This window comes from Nicotiana sylvestris, chromosome 1, assembly GCF_000393655.2.
Source record: "Nicotiana sylvestris chromosome 1, ASM39365v2, whole genome shotgun sequence".
Lineage (NCBI taxonomy): Eukaryota > Viridiplantae > Streptophyta > Magnoliopsida > Solanales > Solanaceae > Nicotiana > Nicotiana sylvestris.
In genome coordinates, this window is record NC_091057.1 from 134243720 (window position 1) to 134263375 (window position 19656).

Genomic DNA, 19656 nt, shown 5'->3' on the forward strand with positions numbered 1-19656 from the left:
ATCTTTAAAATGAGTATTTGAACGTTAAACTAATAATTAAAAAACTTTAAAAAGTACCACTCGATTATCATATTTCAGGAAAAAACTCATATTATACAAAATTAAAATTGTACGAGGTCTTTAAAATAATCATAAACTAAAATTTGCTTGTAGATTACGAAATACAGGAAAAGCTCATTTTAAATTTAAGCACAGCAAAGGCAAAAGATAGTTTCGACCAAAAAACAAAAAGGCAAAAGATAGTCTTAAAAAAAGAAATACACGTATCAAAAGGTTTTTATATAAATTTACCTAACGGAGCGATTTGACACTATTGTTTCTTCCCCTGGCTTTTGAAAAACTCACAAAGAAGAAGAGAAGGAGCTTTTGAAGCTAGTAAAAAAAAATGGGGAGATCACGGATCTGTAATACATTAGCAATTTTAGCTCTGTTTTTGTTCTCTTCAGCGTTGGCAGATGATGTCGTCGTTTTGACCGAAGAAAACTTCGAGAAGGAGATCGGTCAAGATCGCGCCGCTCTCGTTGAGTTCTACGCTCCTTGGTTCGCACACTTCCTCTGATTCTTTTATTTACCAATTATGTTGCTATATTTCCCTTTTGGATTTATGATTTGAAATTTCTTCATAGATGCAGTGTGTTGTGAATGCTTAATCTGTTAAAAAGGCGTTGATTGTGTGATTCGGTAATTAGATCTGTGCTAGTTTGATCTAGATTTGAATGAAAATAGCTAAGTTTGAGTTATTACTTCGTAATATAATAGTTTTGAGTAATTTGATAGTTCCGTAGAGTTGTTTTAATTCCCATGATCTTAATACGTGTTATATGTAGCTACAAAATGATTTTGTTTCTTGCTTCCTGAAGGTTTTAGATGTTCGAGTTACTAGTGATTGGATATAAATGTGTTGTTTGCTAACACAATTATAGATCCTAAACAAATATCCTAGGAGTGTATATGAGATTGATCTGAGTATAGTGTTATATGAGTGCAAATCATGCTTTGATATATGAGTTTGGTTGGTTTGTAATAATTGAGATGTGCGAGTTTGAAAAATGTAAGGCTGTTCTGCAATGAGATATAATTATAGGCTATGCGGTGGACTAATTGGATTTATATATGGGCAGGTGTGGCCACTGTAAAAAGCTTGCTCCCGAGTATGAAAAGCTTGGTGCAAGTTTCAAGAAGGCGAAATCTATTTTGATCGGAAAGGTTAGTCCTTCTGGATATGAAATTCCCCTCTCAGCTTTTCATTGTGCTAGAATCATATGAAATTGGAGCTCTTTTTGCAGCTGAGACTGTAAAAAAATTTCCTTCCTTTTTGTGTTTATTCCTAATTGTATAATATTTCTATTTCCTTGAAGAAATTGCCAAATGGTCCTATGTTTGCCACACCTGCATTTTACTTTGTGGAGAATTTTAGTTTTTTAACTAAGGAGGCAGTTGTGATTTGTGCCTGATTCCAGTTGATTATCTTGGTTTTATCTGATGAGAATGTAGTGAAGCAAGCAAAGAAAGAAAAAAGAAAAAAAATGATCTGTATACCTGTTTCACCCATAAGAGAAGCAAATTTATACTTTGAATGTCGTTCAAGTTTAGTCTGATGGAACACTGGGTTCATTGTTTTCTTTACCTGTATTAGCAAAGGGAATTTTGATTTGTTAGTCAATATTCCAAAGAATGTCTTTCGCCTAATTTGGTGGATTTTCTTCTTCTCTTTTACTATAAGCTGTATACTGATGAATAATATGCGGCACGACAATCTGATGGCTCAGTGTAGCTATTGCAATTAGGTAACAGCTGTCTAAATTATCTATCAGTTCATTTTATTTTTTGCAACATATCATTGGGTAGAAGTTGAGCTGAGAATACCTGGTAACTATTTTTTTTTTAATGGAAAAAATGTAAGAGAATACCTGGTAACTATTGATTATCTTCTATAAAACATCTTCAACTTGTTTGCCAGCTTCTTCATTTCTCTGAGGTAATTTAAAAAGCCAATCATGATGAAAATGCCATTTTCAATATAGTTTTGTTCGTTGTTGTTTTTTGTTTAGTTTGGACAAATTTTTGATCGCTTTTGAGTTCTTTTTTAATTTATGTTTTGCCAAGTTTGTAACGGAAAACTGATTGTTTCTAGAAACAATATTCTGTAGGTTGACTGTGATGAACATAAGAGCGTTTGCAGCAAATATGGGGTTCAAGGGTACCCCACTATCCAATGGTTTCCAAAGGGATCACTGGAGCCAAAAAAGTATGTTTATAAAATCTGGTTTTCTTACCGAATCAGCTTTTGACGAGTTCTGATTGCTTTGTTCTTTGTGATTTTTTTGTCCTACTTAAAATTTTCCTTATCACAGATATGAAGGTGGACGAACTGCTGAAGCCCTTGCTGAGTTTGTGAACAGTGAAGGAGGTATTAAACTTGCCTTTGTAACCTTAGTTTATACCACTTGAATGAGTTAGAGGATTGTGTATATTAGTCTGTGGTGATTTTTGCTCTGTTTAATTACCTCAGGGGTTTGTTCATCATTTCCTCCCTATTTAGACTCCAATTCAGGACATAATATGCCACTACTTATGTTGACGTTTCTGCCATGGATCTGTTTGAGCTTGTTTTTAAGTTTCCAATCTTCGTTTATTTCTGTTTTTTTCCGTTCTGTTAAGGACACTAATCTATGAATGGTACGGCAAGTAGTATACGATAGTGTTGCTGCTTAGTACTTGCTACTTGTAAAGCATAATGTTACAGGCTTTCAATCGATTTTACTTGTTGATGATGATGAGGAATTATACTAGACACGAGGAATTGATGATTATGTTATTTTTTTTTAATTTTAGAAAACATGGTAAAGGCATATATTTCCAGACGTTCCAAAATATGCAGTTCTGACACTTTATTATCCCATTTTAGGGACTAATGTGAAGCTTGCCTCGACCCCGTCAAGCGTTGTGGTGCTATCTCCAGATAACTTTGATGAAATTGTTCTGGATGAGACCAAGGATGTATTAGTTGAATTTTATGCACCATGGTAAAAGTTTATGATTATCTGCTTCAGAATAAGTAAATTTTAAATAAATTAAGTTGCTGGGAGTTCAATATAGCTGGACCTGAGTCTAGTGTGCCAAGAATCATCTTTCTGCATCCATCTCTTATTTATGCTTTACTTTGTGTAGGTGTGGTCATTGCAAAAGCCTTGCTCCTGTAAGTGCATTACTGTCTTATTTTGAAACTTCTAAGAACCGAGTACGTGAAGAGATCTGAATTCCTATCTCTTTATGAATGCAGATTTATGAAAAGGTAGCTACAGCGTTCAAACAAGAGGAAGGTGTGGTTATTGCCAATCTTGACGCCGATAAGCACAGGGATCTAGGAGAGAAGTAAGTTTTCCACTTGATAACATCACAGGAGGCATATTTTCACTCCTTGAAGTGCTTACCAACTCTAGCATATCGAAATGTCAAATTACCCATCAAAATCAGATGGTTGTGCTTGCTTTCTGCATCATTGCCCTGGCATGACAATCCTCCCCCCCCCCAGCGTGTTTGTGTATGTATGAACCTAAAGAATAACTTCATGAAGTTACCATCATCTGCTAATTCTTCAAGATACTCCAACTACCTGGCCCATTATTACTTTTTTCGCTGAAACAACACAATGTAAAATATAATCGTAGCTATCCTGCTTATCGCAAAAGGAGTATATTGGAGATGCGACAATGTAGGGCTTATTTTTTTGGGTGACTTAGATGATAGACAAAATGTGTGAGGAAAGATGAGTTGTGTAGACTGTAGAGTCTCCGGCAGCATCTGGCTTGGGAAAAAAATATGGCTTCCAATAGCAACTTCAAGCATTTCTTAAGCTATATTACATCTTGTAGTCTAGTTAACTCCCAAAAACTGAGAACATGAAGGAATATAAAGAGAGACAGAGGTGAGATGAAGTCATTGCATTTTTTCCTTTTTCCTTAAAAGGGTACTTTGGTCCATTCCTCATTTATGAGTTTCAATCGAGTATGTTAGCTGTGGAAATAGTTCTTCCCTAAATTTACATTCCTTCGGTTTCAGGAATTATGTTTCTCGAAGATACCCTTTTTTGTTACTGTTTGTGGTGGAAGGGGGAGCCTTGAAGCAACGATAAAGTTGTCTTTGTGTGACCTTTAGGATTAGGATAGGTTGCTTGCATCACACCCCCTTAGGGTTCAGCCCTTCCCCTGATCATGCATGAAAACGGGATGCTTTGTGCACCCGGTTGCCCTTTATTTTTTGGTAGTTTTGTGGTGCCTCTATCCAGCTAAACCAAGTCCTCCTTCCTTCCTTTCTTTCTTTCTCGCTCTCTCTTGAACACTCGTACATTCTTTCATGCACATGTGCATCCGTGTAACGCAAAATTATGCCTGCCAGGTATGGCGTAAGTGGCTTTCCCACACTGAAATTCTTCCCAAAGGGAAACAAAGCTGGTGAAGATTATGATGGCGGCCGAGACTTAGATGACTTTGTCAACTTTATTAATGAGAAGTCTGGCACTAGCCGTGATTCGAAAGGGCAATTTACTTCAAAGGTTTGTAATGCTGAATAAAGTGGTTGATTACAACATTATAAAAAAAAATTGTCCTTGCATTTTTAACTCTCTTTTGTACCTTATGGCAATAGGCGGGTATTGTTGAGTCCCTGGATACATTGGTGAAGGAGTTTGTCAGTGCCACAAACGAGGAGAAAAAAGCTTTGTTTAGCAAGATGGAAGATGAAGCTGGGAAGCTGAACGGTTCTGCTGCAAGGTAGGATTATACTGGAGTATATAGTTGTATTGATTTACCTTATATTTTGGAGGTGTAGCATACTTGCAGTTGTATTGTTATGTTATTCTAGCAACAGGAAAAATTGATGTTCTGCACCTGGGACTTGTTGCCTTTGGGTGAACGTCTTGTTTGTGCCTTTTTCTCAACTCCTTTCTAAATCATCTTTCTAGATATGGCAAGATTTACCTAAAGGTTGCCAAGAGTTCCATGGAAAAAGGAGCTGATTATGCCAAGAATGAAATTCAGCGGTTAGAGCGCATGCTTGCCAAGGTATAACTGCACCTTTTCTCTTCATGCTTTTCTTATCCATCATAAATATGTGCAGCAGCTATAAGTGACCTTATAATGTCACCTTCGCAAACATCCCCTCTGCCCTATCTCTGTTTTTTGTATCCCACATAATGTTGATCAGTTGGCATGAGTTGTGGTATTGCTCCAATTTCTTGTTAATAATCCACCTGGGCTAGATGAAAAGGGGTGTAGGAGGAATAGGGATTAACTATGGAGCATGAATGGCAACATTACTCTACTAGTTTATTCTCTTCAATTTGAATTCTCTTAATTATTACAGTAATATGTTGATAAAGGCTTTTTAATAATCTATTGATGTGTAAAGTTCTGAATTGTTTTAAATAAGTTCCGCGTCTTTCCTTTTTGGATGGAGAAAATTTTGAAGTTCCTGCTTTTAATTGTATAACAGAAGCTGACTTCTCTTTTGTATATTGAATGCTACAGTCAATCAGCCCGGCTAAATCTGATGAGTTCACCCTCAAGAAGAACATCTTGGCGACGTTTGCATGAAGTCCTTGCTAGTGTTGCAGCTTGTGATGCCTCCAGGCTTGGCGTCACCTGGAGTTTTGCCCAAGGTCGAGAAATGCATTATCTGGTTGATCTTCTGTTGCACATTTTTGTACTCGGAAGTATTGCACACGACAGATCTATTTAGGCATTTTATTTTATACCAGTAGCTATGTCAAACCTAGACATTATGTCTCTTATGATTATCAGCTTCTTTGACAAACAATTAGTAAAGCATTATCATCACGTCATGACTTCATGTTAATCTTCTAACTTTAACTGCATTATACTAGATTTCATCTCACTTCTTCATGCTTTATATACAAGTAGACATTCCACTGTCCGCTTTACTGTTTGTTAAAGTTATTGTTGTTGGATTGAGATGAGCTTAAATAAAATGAGATTGCCAATGAGAATTCATATAGTTGATCCAAACTTGCTTGGGATTGAGGCGTAATAGCTGTAAGAGCCATTATCCAGCGCCTAGCAGTGCTCAAAGCGAGATCTTTCCGTGCCTTTTCTTGTTTAGGCACATCTCTGCACTAGGATGTACAGAAAACTTCGTCATTATGATTCTAGTATGTGGAGGCTTTTCATAAGGGTATACCATGTGAAGTAAAGATGTTTTTCTCCTAAACTAAATAGGAAAATTACAACAAAGTGCCAGGAATAGTACTTCACTGCACAAGCGCATACACATTTTTTAGTTGCTTAAATTAATGTCTGCGACTATACTTGCTTGCTCGTTCCCCTCCCTCTCTTCCCCCGTTACTCAAAAATAAAAAGTGAAAAGTTCAAAAGAAATCGAAAATATACATTGGTTACATTTCAATCTTGATCTTCCTCCTGTGTTTTCCCAAGAGTCGCAACCTTGTTAATCTGACATTATCTTTCCTCGTCAAATTTTCTTGTAGAAGTAGAATGTTTGCCTCCTGGGTAGTACACCGATATTGTCTATTAACTGAGGTAACACAAGGATGTGCCTTAAATTTGGGATATAGTTAAAGGATGTTTTTAGCCAAAAACTCATAAATTCTTCATTGCTAACGAAAAGCATAGGATGAAAAGGATTTCTGAAAGAAAGTCTTCACATTCATCACGTCCAAGCAAAACTACTTTTAATTCAGATTTTGCAATAAAAGAATTTATTAAATACAAAAATTCAAGTCATTCAAAGGATCAGTTCAGGCGATGAAGGACCATACTCCTAAATCGTGTCAACTGATCAACAATCTTGAGTCTTTGCAACAGCATGCTAAGCCACCTAAAATACGCTTGTGAGTCTATTATGGGGGAAAATACATATCCAAATTGAGTTTATTATGCAAGAAAATATTTATCCACACTCATGTTCATACCAAATCACATTTGGTAATCATAATTAAGTGATAAACTGAAATGAAAATATACAGTACTAATTAGTCATTTAGGTGATAACTTGTATGTAAAAGACTAAAGGTATATTATTGTCCTGGTGTTGATAGGTTTTGATTTTTTCAATAAACGGACCAATTGCAACTAACAATATTTAAGAGGTAAATCAAATGCGAGATAAAATTTATCTGTAGATTGCTCATTATTTCTTATTTTGAATGTCTGTACTATTAATCTATAGTGTGTAGAATTATTTTAAAAATAAATTATTCATATAGGAAATTAATATCTCATGTCATAATATATATTTAAATTTTTATTACCTTCGTGCAAGGTAGTAAAAATGGATAATAAACTATCATGTACGTACTAATTATTAGTCACACATGATATCTGAAAATAATTTATATCCGTTTAAACGGAGCACATGTGTTAATATTATAAAAAAATTACTGATAATTTTTATAGGATTACATAACATATGGCAAGTCAAATGATTAAGTAATTGTTATTCAATTTATCATAATCAAGTAATTATAATTCTTGTTCTTCAACCTTTTAAAGAACATTTTGACTATTTGAGACATGAAGAAAGTGTTTCAAGTGTGGACATATATTTTGAAAAACCAAGGGAAGGGATGTAGGAAATGGTGAAGCATAGTAGAACAGTAAGGAGCAGTGGACCACGAATACAAGCTCAAGCGGTAGATTAGGGCAATCAATTGGCACCCAATCCATTCACAGAGAAATAAAAAGACTCACAGCTTATTGTAAACCCTAGTCCAGCTCTAGCTCGTGTGTAGTTGTGTTAGTCCGAACTCCGATCACTTGTGGATATATTGTTTTTAGTCTTTTTTGAATATTTCTTTTACCTGCATCAGTTTATGTATTTGCTTCTTCTTCAGTAAAGCTAGAGGACTAAGTTTTGGGTTTGGGAGGAGTAATTGTTGCTAGACTTGCTCAGGTAATCATTCTCAACTAAATTATACTGTACAGTATTTGTTATCTTCTCAATAGGGTTTGCAGTTCGTGTTGTATTTTACTAGCTGACATTTGCATTTAAACAACTTATTTATCTAATAGTTGTACTTTTATATACTTGCTAGATATTATTGTCTATCCACATTTGGATTCAAATGTTGTTTGTTTGGACTTTTCTTCTCTGGCATTTACACCACTGTTTTTTTGGCTCCAAATACGCAACTGCAATCTCCTTTATTGCTTGTTACCTTTTAAGCAAACACATTTCAAGGCCTTCCAGTAGGGAAAAAAGTTACTCCTAGTTTTTTGTTTGTTCTTTGAGTAGTTGTCAATGTCAAATTTTAGTAGATGTGCACCAATTGGCTACCAGTCTTAGGTTCGCCTCTGACAGTGTGATTTTTTAGCTGATTGATTATATCTTGCCATGGTTCCGAAATTTGGACACAAGTACCAATTTGAATTATCTTTGTTCGTTGGTGAGCTCTTTATACTTTAATTGTTTTCTTCACTTTTTTTCCCCTTTCTTGATAAGCATTTCCATCCTATTCACTAGGTCGTATTCTATAATTTGCTTCTATCGTGCATCTTGTGATGCCACTTGCCCGGAGACATTCACCTATTACTAAAAGCTGAAAGCATGGATGACCTAGCAATTTGTTGGATACTTATTCTGGTTTACATAGTTCTCTTACTGGGAAAATGATGGAACCTTTTTGATATATCTCCTGCCCTTTAAATCAGTTGGATGAGCTGTAGAAATTTATCAATAGTATTGTCACTATCAATTCCTTTTAATCCTTTAAATAATTCTTACCTTACAAAAAAATCCTTTAAATAATTGTTATGATTCTTATTCCTCTTTGTGATGACATATGCTATCTGTCCATACTCACTAGTTTGTAGACAGACTTGACATATTGAGCTCAACAAGTCAATTAGGGTATATGCATGATAGTTCTACAGATGTTGCTTGTACTACCAATTCACCTGGAGCATTGCAGCTATTATCAGTTGCAAATATACAGTCGGTAGCTAACAGTATTGACTCTAAGATTTTAATTTATATTTTGAAACTACTTCTGATATGAGTGAATAATAATATCAATAGACTGCCCCCTAGGCCTTTGGTGTAGTCAGTAGAGGTAAGACCATAGTTCTTGATGTATGAATTAGGTGCTGCCGCTAACAAAAGCCTTGTATTTAAGTGTTGAAGAGTACCCATTATCCATCGAGTTTAGAACTGTGTGCCAGTTGGACATGAGGGGTTTCTCGATTATCAGGAAGAAAAAAAAAACAGAACTCGAGATTCCGCCTTATACTTTTTTTCTTTAATAGTCCAAAAGTCTTTCTGACTATAGTTATGGAAGATGGAGATATTGCGGCGGGTGGAAAGAATGTGCTCTGTTAGATGTTTTAAGAGCCATCTTTATGTGAGTTCCATAGTACTGAGGCCATGAGTGCCACTAGAGCTTGTAGTCGAGCTCATTTATTTATCTCCGGGAATGAATCTCCAATCCTCCACTGCGGAAACTTTATGCAATTTTATTTATATTCAAGTCAAGAATGAACATCATTTTATTTTGGTTAAACATGAAAAAGAATGTACAATAGTCATTCATCTGCAAAGTTGGAGAAGTTACATTATGGAAACATATGCTTCTTGCTTTGGGGGTGAAACTTCCTCTATTTGACTTGTCATACTTTGTTTTTGGGTTGTTTTGGGAAGTTAATTTCATCGGTGTTTGATTTTTTCATGACTGGACCGAGATAGAGAAATTGATGATATTGAAAATCTTCAAGGTATTGGTTTCCTCATGGCTGGAACAGAAGATATAGCTAATGATGATGTTGAAGGTAAGCAATGTATTGGTTTAGACAAGTACATATATGATTATATCGTAGTACTGGTTTAAGATATTCTGAAATCTAATTCTCTCTAATTTGCTTGCTTCTTTTGTTTGTTTCTTCTTTTTTTATTTGGTAGTTCCTTTATATGCATCTCCTGCAAATGTCTTGAAGTTGTTAAAGGTGGAGCAGAAAAGGAATAAATTAGACTCGCAGAAAAATGAGTTACAACAACAAGCTGACAGTGCCATATCTTCTTTGTACAAGAACATCCTCTTGTATGTGGCGTACACAGGAGGAATCATCTATTTTCATACCACTGAGTTACCATCTGCTATTGCCTTTAATGTCTCCATTCTATCAATGTGTTTGTTTATGACTGGACTGTTCTTTCATACGAGCTGGGCAAAATCGATGATTACAAGAAGGGACGGCTACATCGAGTTTTTTGCAGAAAGGCATAAAAGATTGAGAGTAGATGCACGAATTCTAGTGGAATTGGAAAACAACAGGAGAAGAAGAAGGCTAGCAGCCAATATTGCGGATAATAGTGAAGGTCCTCTCATAGACATGGCTTCCTTTATGACCAGATGTAAGACGATTTATGATGCTGCAGATTTTTATGACTTTCTGAAAGTTTACCATAAGAAGATCAACTTGTCTTGGGTGCTCGGAGGTGTCTACGTTCTTTTTGTGCTGATCATTGCATTCTTCAACTATTACTACAGTGAGTATTTTCTTTTCCTATGATTTTTTTAACATAATACAGAGAAAAAACTCACAGTTTTACTAAATGAATTTGTAAAAGAATTCGAGGTTGGTGCATGCTGAAGCGTGATCTTGCAGAATTATAGATCTTTTTTATACTAAATAAATGCAGTTTCTCAACAATTCTAACCATTCTATTTGTTTTTCAATTACAGAGCAAGGACAGGATTATTCATTCTCTGACTAGCTGCCAACTTGCAACTTAGTGGTTGAATATTTGGGTCTTTGATGGTAAAACCCTGTTTTTTTTTTCAGGAGCATTAGACTTCTGATTCAAAAACATTGTTAGATGCCAAGGAGGCGAGTTTATTTTCTATAATTTCTGCAACACGGACACTAAATAGTGGAGTATAAATGCTTTCATCAAACAAATTTTTTTTCCTCACAGCATGTCAATATGAACTTGTCAAATACATAGGCTGCGTGTTCGTCTTTATGGAGGACTTCATTTCTTCTCCATGGTTGCTCTCTTTCTTGCATCGGCCTTCTTTCTTGACTTCTTGAACTGATTATGCAGATTGACCAGTCAACCTCTTACCCATTACTTTCTTTTGTTGTCTGAGTTATTCATCTTTTTCATTAATATAAAGTATGCTTCACAGATATTAATCTGTCCTATTGAAAACTAACAGTGACCAAGAAACACCTGTTCGCTGAACTCGACATGGACTCTCTTTTAGGCAGCTGTCCTATTTTTGTTACCCCTCCCCCAATTAAGTGTCCAAACATAGAATTCCTTAATTACTCATCTGGGAAGAACTTATTATTCGATCTATAGATCTATGTTCATCTCTAAGCTTGTTTATGCGTATAATGGATTTGCAAATACGATGTTAGTTTCCTTCTTTTGGTCTAAATTTCACTTGCAGAGATGGGAAGTACATGGAGCAATATCTGTATTCTCTCTAAACCAGGGATGTCTGTTCAAGTATGAGATGTTCAAGTTCTGCATTAGTATACAGTAGTAGTGGCAGTGGATCAGCATTTTCATTTAATGAGATTTAAATACTTAAGTTTTGTTGTGGCAGTGTTCTTTGGTTCTGACTGAAAAATGCAAAACATTATCATATCATTTGCACCTCATGCCATTGATATGTGCTATGGTGGTTTCAAGCCTTACTCGTTTTTTGATCTAAGCGTTGTCAGGTCAACTGAGACCTTCTTAGTGGACTGTTGAGTGACAATGGTTACTGCTGGTTATTGTTTTTGGGAATGGAAGGAACATTTGAATTGGTATAACTGAAATTTCAAAGGAAAGTACAATAGTATGTAGTTACACACAATCATTTGAATTGGTATAACCTTTTTCTTATGTAGTTCTAATATATCTGTGTGACATTTTCTTTTTTTGATATTTCAACAACACATAGTATAGATGTGAATATGAGTAACGTCATCAATGTTCATAAATGCTTCATGTCTTAAAGTTTGCATCTTATCTTTAAGAAAATGCAGCCTCCTCCTTTTTACGATCACACCAACATTTATCTTCTTTAAGATGTCTAGTATATCATTATTAGTTTCATGGTCTCCACTTTGGAAAAAAATAGTAGTTATCGTGATAGAGATAGTTAATAATTGTATTACTGATATTAGAAAATTTAATCAATTTATAAAAATAATAAATTGCATGTACAAGTATCCATTGTTTGATCCGATTATGAATAATTTTGTCAAATTTTGACAGAATATGAGTTGAATTGTTTAAACACAAAGTAACAGTGATTGAGGTGACAGTCACACTCACCGACCTAAAATCCTAGATTTGTGCTGTCGCCTTGCTAGATAATGAAATTTCAGGACAAATAGCAAACAACTTGAATAGTTGATGTATCGGAGGTGTTCCTCCCATACAAAATTTGTCAAAAGTAGGAAATAGTAAAGACACATTAAAATCATACTAATTTTTCGGCACGTGCGTTGCACGTGTATGTCAAAACTTGTATTGTACGACATTGTAAAATTATTAATGTTATTAAAACAAAACTTCAAATAAATTATTACGCATGAAAAAAATAAAACAATAGTTTCTGTTAATGCATGAATAGTGATGTCATCATATAGTAATGTGTTTGTTGAGGTTAAAATGATTGAATACTGTCTCGCGCTTACAAGAACTTGATATAAACTGTTCAAATACGTAAAAGTTGTTTGAAAATAATGGATGTAAATATCTAAAAAAAAAAAAAGTATCCAAATGATTTCTCAATGAGCTAATAATTATGTATTGCATCTTAAGTCTATATCTTTTATATTTCTCAAAATTTTCATACATATTAATATATCACTGTCTCCCCTACAGATTCATTATATATTTCTATGAATTTTTTTTAAAGAAAGGGAGTACTGTAAACATCATACTATTATGTACCTGATGATGTGATTGAAAAGTGAAAACTGCATAACTGCAAAGTAAAATCTGAAATTAAAATTAGTTAGTAAACAAAACTCAAGAAAATTTCATATATTAGAGCAAAACAAATGCAAGAAAGAGAACTACAAAAGGACAGGAGGTAAGGAAATGATTACCAATCCACAGTATATATGTAAAGGAATTAGCTATCTAAATTCGTCATAGATGAAAGCTAAGGGATCAATGAGTTGTTTTTTTTTTTTTTTGATTTTATTGCATCATTTAATTTTATTAAATGATTAGAAAACAGAAATAATAACTGATGTTTACGGTTTTGAATACTTGGAAATATAAGGTTGTGTGTTTAGTTTCAATTTACGTTAAACCAAAGAGGTGACAGTGGCTAAATTAAATATTTAATTAGGAATTAGTTGCACATGTTTAGGAAGAAGTGAATAACTTAAATACTCTTGAACGTGATTAACCTTCGTGTAATTATAATATTACTATTTCTTCTTATTATATAAAATGTTTAATGTTTTATTACATTTTACCTAAAATTAATTTACAACAGGGGCAAAATCGTAATCCAACTTAGAAGGTAAGAGCTTCCCACTTTTAGTATGATATGATATGATTTGATAGTATCGCCTTTTTTTCGTGTTGATTTTCTCTGCAAAAGGTGTTCATTATTGAAACGATCTAATTTATCTATTGTACCCCCTATCTATGTGTTGCCAAGTTAAAAGAGAGCTGTGAAATCCTTGGTAGGGAGCGGTTTCTTCCGAATGGGGCTCTGATGATAGGCTGTAATTGCGTATTTAGTGGCTACACTCTAATTTACTGCACTTTAATTGAGTTTGAGCTTTAATCGCTAGTGTTTTGCACTAATTGTGTATTTTTTGCCTTGTAGAAGTGATTCCAAGCCATGTAGTTGTTATAAAATGAATTCAAGTGATTTGGAGTTTTGAAGTCTGAGTAAAAGCCCAAGAAATTAAGCCGGGATCGTGTTTGAGGATCAACGGATGATAGTTAATAACGAACGAAGAATCGAGTAGGCATATTGCGCACTGTCTAGTAAAATGCACATAACCTTTTGCTCAGAATTCTATTTGATCTCCACAATTTATGGTTGGAGAGCTAATTGAAAGGACTACAACTTTCATGTTTTACGTTTTTCCAAATTCTAAATAGAACAGGGTGAAAATGCGTTATAAGTGTGCGGCCGCGCACTAGATGCGGATGTGAGGCAGAAACTAGCCAAAATCCACGGCCAAATCCGCGACCGCGAATGTCCTAGCCTGGAAAAGTGTCCTTTTTCGCGTAGGAGAAGGTATAATTATTTGGGCCCTACCCTACTTGGTATATAAATATGGTAAATGGTATTTTGAGCACCTTTGACATACTTTTGATATAATTTAGATCTAAGGAGGCTAAGGAGACCGGGGATTCGACCTAAGGAGGAAAGAACACACTAGGAGCAAGGTGGAAAATTTTTCTACAAGTTGCTCACTTCCTTCTTCCTATTTCTACAAGTAGTGACGAGGCTAGGACACGACAATAACATGAACCTGTGCAGTTAAATCATATACGAGAAAATAGCAACAAATGGAAATTTAATAGATAATAACGGGAAGGGAGAAAACATGCTGAGGGGAATATCAAATCCTGAAAATAGTATATTAAAGGAACATAGTAAATATCATGCCTTGCACCAACGAAAGTAATAACATTGCAAACAAGTGCACGACATAACCCTTCGTGCTTTTACTCTCATTCTCACCATAAGAAACAATAGAAACGACACGGCATCACCCTTCATGCTTTTACTCTCTCATAACATGGCACGACATCACCTTTCGTGCATTAACACTCACAGGATATGGCACGACATCACCCTTCATGCATTATCACTCACTCACAAAATATTGCACGGCATCACCCTTCGTACTTTACACTTACTCACCTAAACAACAGAACAATAACAACCCGACAAGGAAAATCATCAATAACCAACCTCGTTTCAATGTTAAATTTCAAAATATAAATCTCAACTTGAGTCAATACTCAACCAATATCTAATTTCAGGAAAACATGATAAGATTTGTTTAACATGAAGAATAACCAGTTTAAGCATGAACAATATGAATAAAGAATACAACGGTCACAAGTATAAGATTCACTCACATGCTATGACCCGACAACAGGTACTCGTCACTTCACCTATACGTCGTATTCAACAACCAAACACATAGCAAATAAGACAACAACACCTAATCCCTCAAGCGAAGGTTAGCCACAACAGTTACCTCGACTCCACGACCAAAATCATGCCTCAATCACCGCTTTTTCTCTAGATTCCACCTCCAAGTCACTCGCATCTAGTCATAGTTAACTTAATAACATCAGTTATTGCTAAATAAATCAATTCGAATACACAATTATAGATTTTCTAACATTTTTTCCAAAAAGTCAAAAATTGACCCCGGGCCCGCTTGATCAAAACCCGAAGTTTGGACCAAAATTCGATTGCCCATTCACCCCCCGAGCCCAGATAATTGGTTTTGGATTCCTACCTCAATTTGAGGTCTATATCCCCAAATTTTGAAATTTCTAAGTTCTACCCAAAAACACCCAATTCCACCATGAAAAACCCTAGATTTTAGGATGAAATCTTATAAAAAGATGTAATAGATTGAAAGAAATAAGTTAAGAATCATTTACCTATGATTTAGGGAAGAACTAGCCCTTGAAAAATCGCCTCTTGAAGTTCAGGTTTTGAAAAATGGGAAAATGAATGAAAAATCCCGTCTAAGTCCAAAACTTATCAGCTGCAGATGTCGCATTTGCGACCAGAGTTTTGCATTTGCGAGAATCTGTCGCATTTCTGTTGTTGTCGCAAATGCGAACCATTTGGTCGAAAATGCGAAGGTCCCTCCCCCAAACTCACTTTGCGTATGTGAAGGGCTGTTCGCAATTGCGAACATGGGTTGACCCAGCTTTTCAGCAAACATGGGTTTGATTCCGGGCATACACACAAGCCCCATATTTTACTACGGACCCTCCGGGACCGTCAAAATGGTCCAGGTTCGTTCACTCAAAATGTTGACCGAAGTCAACTAAAATCACTTTTAAAGGCAAAAATTATTATTTTCTCAAATTTTTCACATTAAGGCTTTCCTGAAATGCGCACGAAAATAGAAGTGAGGTAAGATGAGATTTTGAAGGCCTCGGAACCCCGAATTAGGTTTTAAAACACGAGATGAACTTTTGGGTCATATAAATATATATGATCGAATTTAATATTTCAACAAAGTAAATTAATGTGCTTTGGCTTAGCACTGACTTTGAACAATTTATTTCCCGCTGAGTACAATTAAAGGACAAAAGAAAAATCAAAAGCAGATCTATTATTACTCGACAGCTTCAACTTGGCCTTAGTCCTCTGCTCTTTTCATACTTTTCAGTTTCATGTGAGTCGTCATTCCACCATATATACTGCAACCAAACAAACAATGGTTTCACTATCCTCGTTTTGTTTTGTTCTTCCTAAGGATAACAAGTTGCTTGTAAGAATTAATATAAGTTTATTTCTATCATACATCATGTCATGTGCATGTGCTAAACATTTTCTTGCTACAAAAGTTGTGTACTGTTACTGTGTAAATTGTTGAAATTCCTAAAGGCTTTACTTCATATATATATATATATATATTCTCCTTGAAAATTACCAACCCTGTACGCCACACTTCCTTTTTATTTTATTTTTACATTCTCACTCTTCCTCTTTTCCTTTTTAACTCAGCCTTCTCCTACCTTTGAGCCGGTAATTTTTTTCCTTTTTACAAAAAATTATTTATATTAAAGAAATGTCTATTGAGCTTCTGATCCGACTCCAATTGGTTTATGGGTTAAAATCAGACCAAAGAAATTCGGCAGAGATGATTACCATGAGTGATTTGCACATCAACGCGAGCAGTGTAGCCGAGGTCGACCAGTAATCAACAAAACGAGCCGTTGAGCGGTTCGTTAGAGTCGAGGTCGAGCAGCATAAATAGGAGTAACGGCTAGTTTTATTTTGGGATCTTCAGAGGAATATTCTATTAGATATTCTCTCTATTTTCACTTTTCAGGGTTGTTTGAGAATACCCTATATAAATAGTATGAGAGATAAAGGCAAAAGGGTGTAGATAATAAAAACACTTTTGAAAAGTAAGCTCTCTAGATAAATACAAAGTATAACTTTATGGAGAGATTGGACCTTTTTGGATTATCTATAGTCATTTTCACCACATCCGAGAAAGTACTCAACATTCTCTTATATTTTTGTCATTTATCATTGTCACACAGAGGAATCATTCACCTCATTCAAGATTGGGTGAATCTTCCTCCTTATTTACATTTAATGCCATTGATTATTATTTAGTACTTGATACTCCATACACGTTATTACATTTGACACATTTATTGTTAGCACATTAATTTCATTTCTTCACTGCTCATACCGTTCATACTTTCAAATCAAAATCTGAGGTTATCAACTTTAACTAGGATTAACCCTTCTTAATAACTGATTAATTAGTTTAACGAAAAATTATCATTTTTTTCAAACAATTGGCTCACGGGTTTATAACTCAAAAGGGTAAGGACTCGTCTTTCTACCCTCCTCCCGACTTAAATATCAAGTTTTATTTGTGATAGAATTTAAACTCGTGACATATGCACCTAACCCACATATTTTTCGTCTTTTTTAATAAGTATTTATAGTCTTTGTTGACCTGGTATAAATTAAGACCTTAACGAACATTGTAAATTCAGAAGAAAACAAAATTAAACAGGAGGATGCAATCACACAAAAAAAGTAGTAGGCCCTTGTGCCAGATTTTTCCAGCTAATTTCTGGTCAGGCATTCAGGCCAACAAATCAAAAATCAGTTAGTAACATAAGTAAAACTGGCACTTTCATCTGAAATGTGAATCTATCAGAAGGCACTTTCCAAAATATATATACCTAGTTTTCTTCTAGAAAAACAAGTGTCTTCCTTTTATTGGTTAACTTTTCGAAAAATAATTCATTAAAGGACTTGCATTTATATCTAAAACATAGAAACAGTATATCAGGTGATTTTATTAAGTGATTTTACTTCAGCTATGCCTATTCATTTAATTCAGGAAAAACAAATCTAGACAAGTATGGTGGTTGGTTTTTTAATGGTCCCAAAACCAGATATTTACTATCTCTATACAAAGTGAAAGAGTACTATGTAGAATCATGATTAGTATTACATCAAGGACCATTTTAATATGACAAGTACTATGCTCCAACAACTATCATCTAAATTAACCAACAGATATATAGCACAAGGATAAGATTTTGAGTACATATTCTACTTCATTTAATATTACAAGGCCAAATACATAACCAGAACTTGGCACCGATTTTTACATGGGCACCAAAAATTTGGGTCTTTTCTATTAGGCACTCGAGCATCCTTCCAAGTGTGCCAATTAAACACAAACTTCTGACTTGTAATATAGCGTGACTTTAATAAAAAAGGATTCCAACGGTAAAAACCGACTTTAAGAAAGTCGGTGCCAAGTTCCGGTGTCCGTCTATGTATTTGGCCATATTACAAGGACCATTGAAATATGACAAGTAATACGTTTTTTTTCCTCATAAAACTTATTTTACTATTATATAGGAGGACTGATGAAGGAGGAGGACAATGGAATCTACACCTCTTATTTGAGAGACTCTCGCCCAACATTAGAGTATAAGCTCTGATGGAGCACGATAACTTTTTTATTTTTCTGTGGGGGTCGCTTTTAATTAATTAATTTCCTCTTGTGGAGGGGAAGCAGAGGAAAGGTTGTAAAAAGATGTTAAAGTAGTTGGATTACAATATTAAATGTTAAGAGGAAGAAATATCTGGTGAATATTAATTGCAAAGGGAAATGGAAAAGAAATACTGTATGCTACATTGACAACAGATATATCATTAGCCAAAAGGCCATGTTAGTATGTTGCTTAACCTGAAACTACTTTATGTCAACATCTAGGAACAAAGAGACCCCATGACATCCCAATTTTTTTTATTTAATCTAGATCTGCTTTGTCCATGTATCAAGACTATAAACTAATAAGAAGATGAGACAAAAACTGCTTCTTCAACTTCAAGCACCTTTTGGACATCACACTAAGATGCAAAGAGGAAAACAAACGCAACTTAGGCCATTATGGTATTATACATCACATCCAAACATTTTCTTTTTCTTTTTTAGTTTTGCTTTTTCAAGAGTGGTATTACGCCTCCCATTTATCTTGGAATGTAACCAGCCATCTTAATCACTAGAGTGCATATGCATATGCATATGCTTAAGTATTTCAATACAAGGCTGGCCCTCAGAAGATACAGCCAAGAACAGCTCAAGCTTCTGATGATATTGTTGACAAAAGGCAACAGGCCCATCTTTTGCAATAGGCGGGTCTGGGTTTGGTGTGGGTGTAGGGGCCTCCTCTACTATACCTGCCAAATGGCTCTGTTCCATGACCATGTGCATCAAATCATAGGTTTTTAAGAAATGGAATATCACCATGTAAATAATGCGTATATCTTGCGTCCTATCACCTCCTATAATTCCAACAACTTTTAGGGACCAGACTTTACACTTCACCCAATTACAGTTTAATGTAGCCTTCCTTCAAATAAGATCCTGGTGGAACCACCACATTATTAACAGAACC

The 19656-nt window shown here is 35.0% G+C and overlaps 2 protein-coding genes across 6 annotated transcripts; both read left to right on the forward strand.

Moving 5' to 3' along the window:
• The first annotated feature begins 151 nt into the window (after nucleotides 1-151).
• On the forward strand, nucleotides 152-5842 carry LOC104210357 (probable protein disulfide-isomerase A6). Its single transcript, XM_009759245.2, has 11 exons — nucleotides 152-540; nucleotides 1122-1206; nucleotides 2151-2248; nucleotides 2355-2410; nucleotides 2909-3026; nucleotides 3172-3199; nucleotides 3284-3375; nucleotides 4399-4555; nucleotides 4648-4772; nucleotides 4964-5063; nucleotides 5529-5842. Exons 1-11 carry the CDS (start codon nucleotides 386-388, stop codon nucleotides 5592-5594), a joined length of 1080 nt encoding a protein of 359 aa, XP_009757547.1. The 5' UTR covers nucleotides 152-385; the 3' UTR covers nucleotides 5595-5842.
• Nucleotides 5843-7548: 1706 nt separating this feature from the next.
• Nucleotides 7549-11875, forward strand: LOC104210358 (uncharacterized). 5 transcript variants are annotated; one of them, XM_009759250.2, is made up of 5 exons: nucleotides 7549-7772; nucleotides 7871-9800; nucleotides 9931-10518; nucleotides 10715-10790; nucleotides 11429-11875. In XM_009759250.2, the coding sequence occupies exons 2-4, from the start codon at nucleotides 9761-9763 to the stop codon at nucleotides 10744-10746; spliced, it is 660 nt and encodes a 219-aa protein (XP_009757552.1). In that variant the 5' UTR covers nucleotides 7549-7772; nucleotides 7871-9760; the 3' UTR covers nucleotides 10747-10790; nucleotides 11429-11875. The 5 variants fall into 5 exon arrangements, with proteins under 5 accessions (XP_009757552.1, XP_009757550.1, XP_009757551.1 ...); XM_009759248.2 differs by lacking the exon at nucleotides 11429-11875 and having other exon boundaries at nucleotides 7871-7929; nucleotides 9718-9800; nucleotides 10715-10946; XM_009759249.2 differs by lacking the exon at nucleotides 11429-11875 and having other exon boundaries at nucleotides 7871-7929; nucleotides 9747-9800; nucleotides 10715-10946.
• The last annotated feature ends 7781 nt before the right edge of the window (nucleotides 11876-19656 follow it).

Excerpts from the sequence above, each read along its gene's own strand:
- LOC104210357 (XM_009759245.2), top strand. The coding sequence starts at position 386 with ATGGGGAGATCACGGATCTGTAATACATTAGCAATTTTAGCTCTGTTT. Across the intron at positions 3,376-4,398 it reads CACAGGGATCTAGGAGAGAA|GTATGGCGTAAGTGGCTTTC; the intron begins GTAAGTTTTCCA and ends TATGCCTGCCAG. Across the intron at positions 4,773-4,963 it reads CTGAACGGTTCTGCTGCAAG|ATATGGCAAGATTTACCTAA; the intron begins GTAGGATTATAC and ends TCATCTTTCTAG.
- LOC104210358 (XM_009759250.2), top strand. The coding sequence starts at position 9,761 with ATGGCTGGAACAGAAGATATAGCTAATGATGATGTTGAAG. Across the intron at positions 9,801-9,930 it reads AGCTAATGATGATGTTGAAG|TTCCTTTATATGCATCTCCT; the intron begins GTAAGCAATGTA and ends TTTATTTGGTAG. Across the intron at positions 10,519-10,714 it reads ATTCTTCAACTATTACTACA|AGCAAGGACAGGATTATTCA; the intron begins GTGAGTATTTTC and ends TTTCAATTACAG.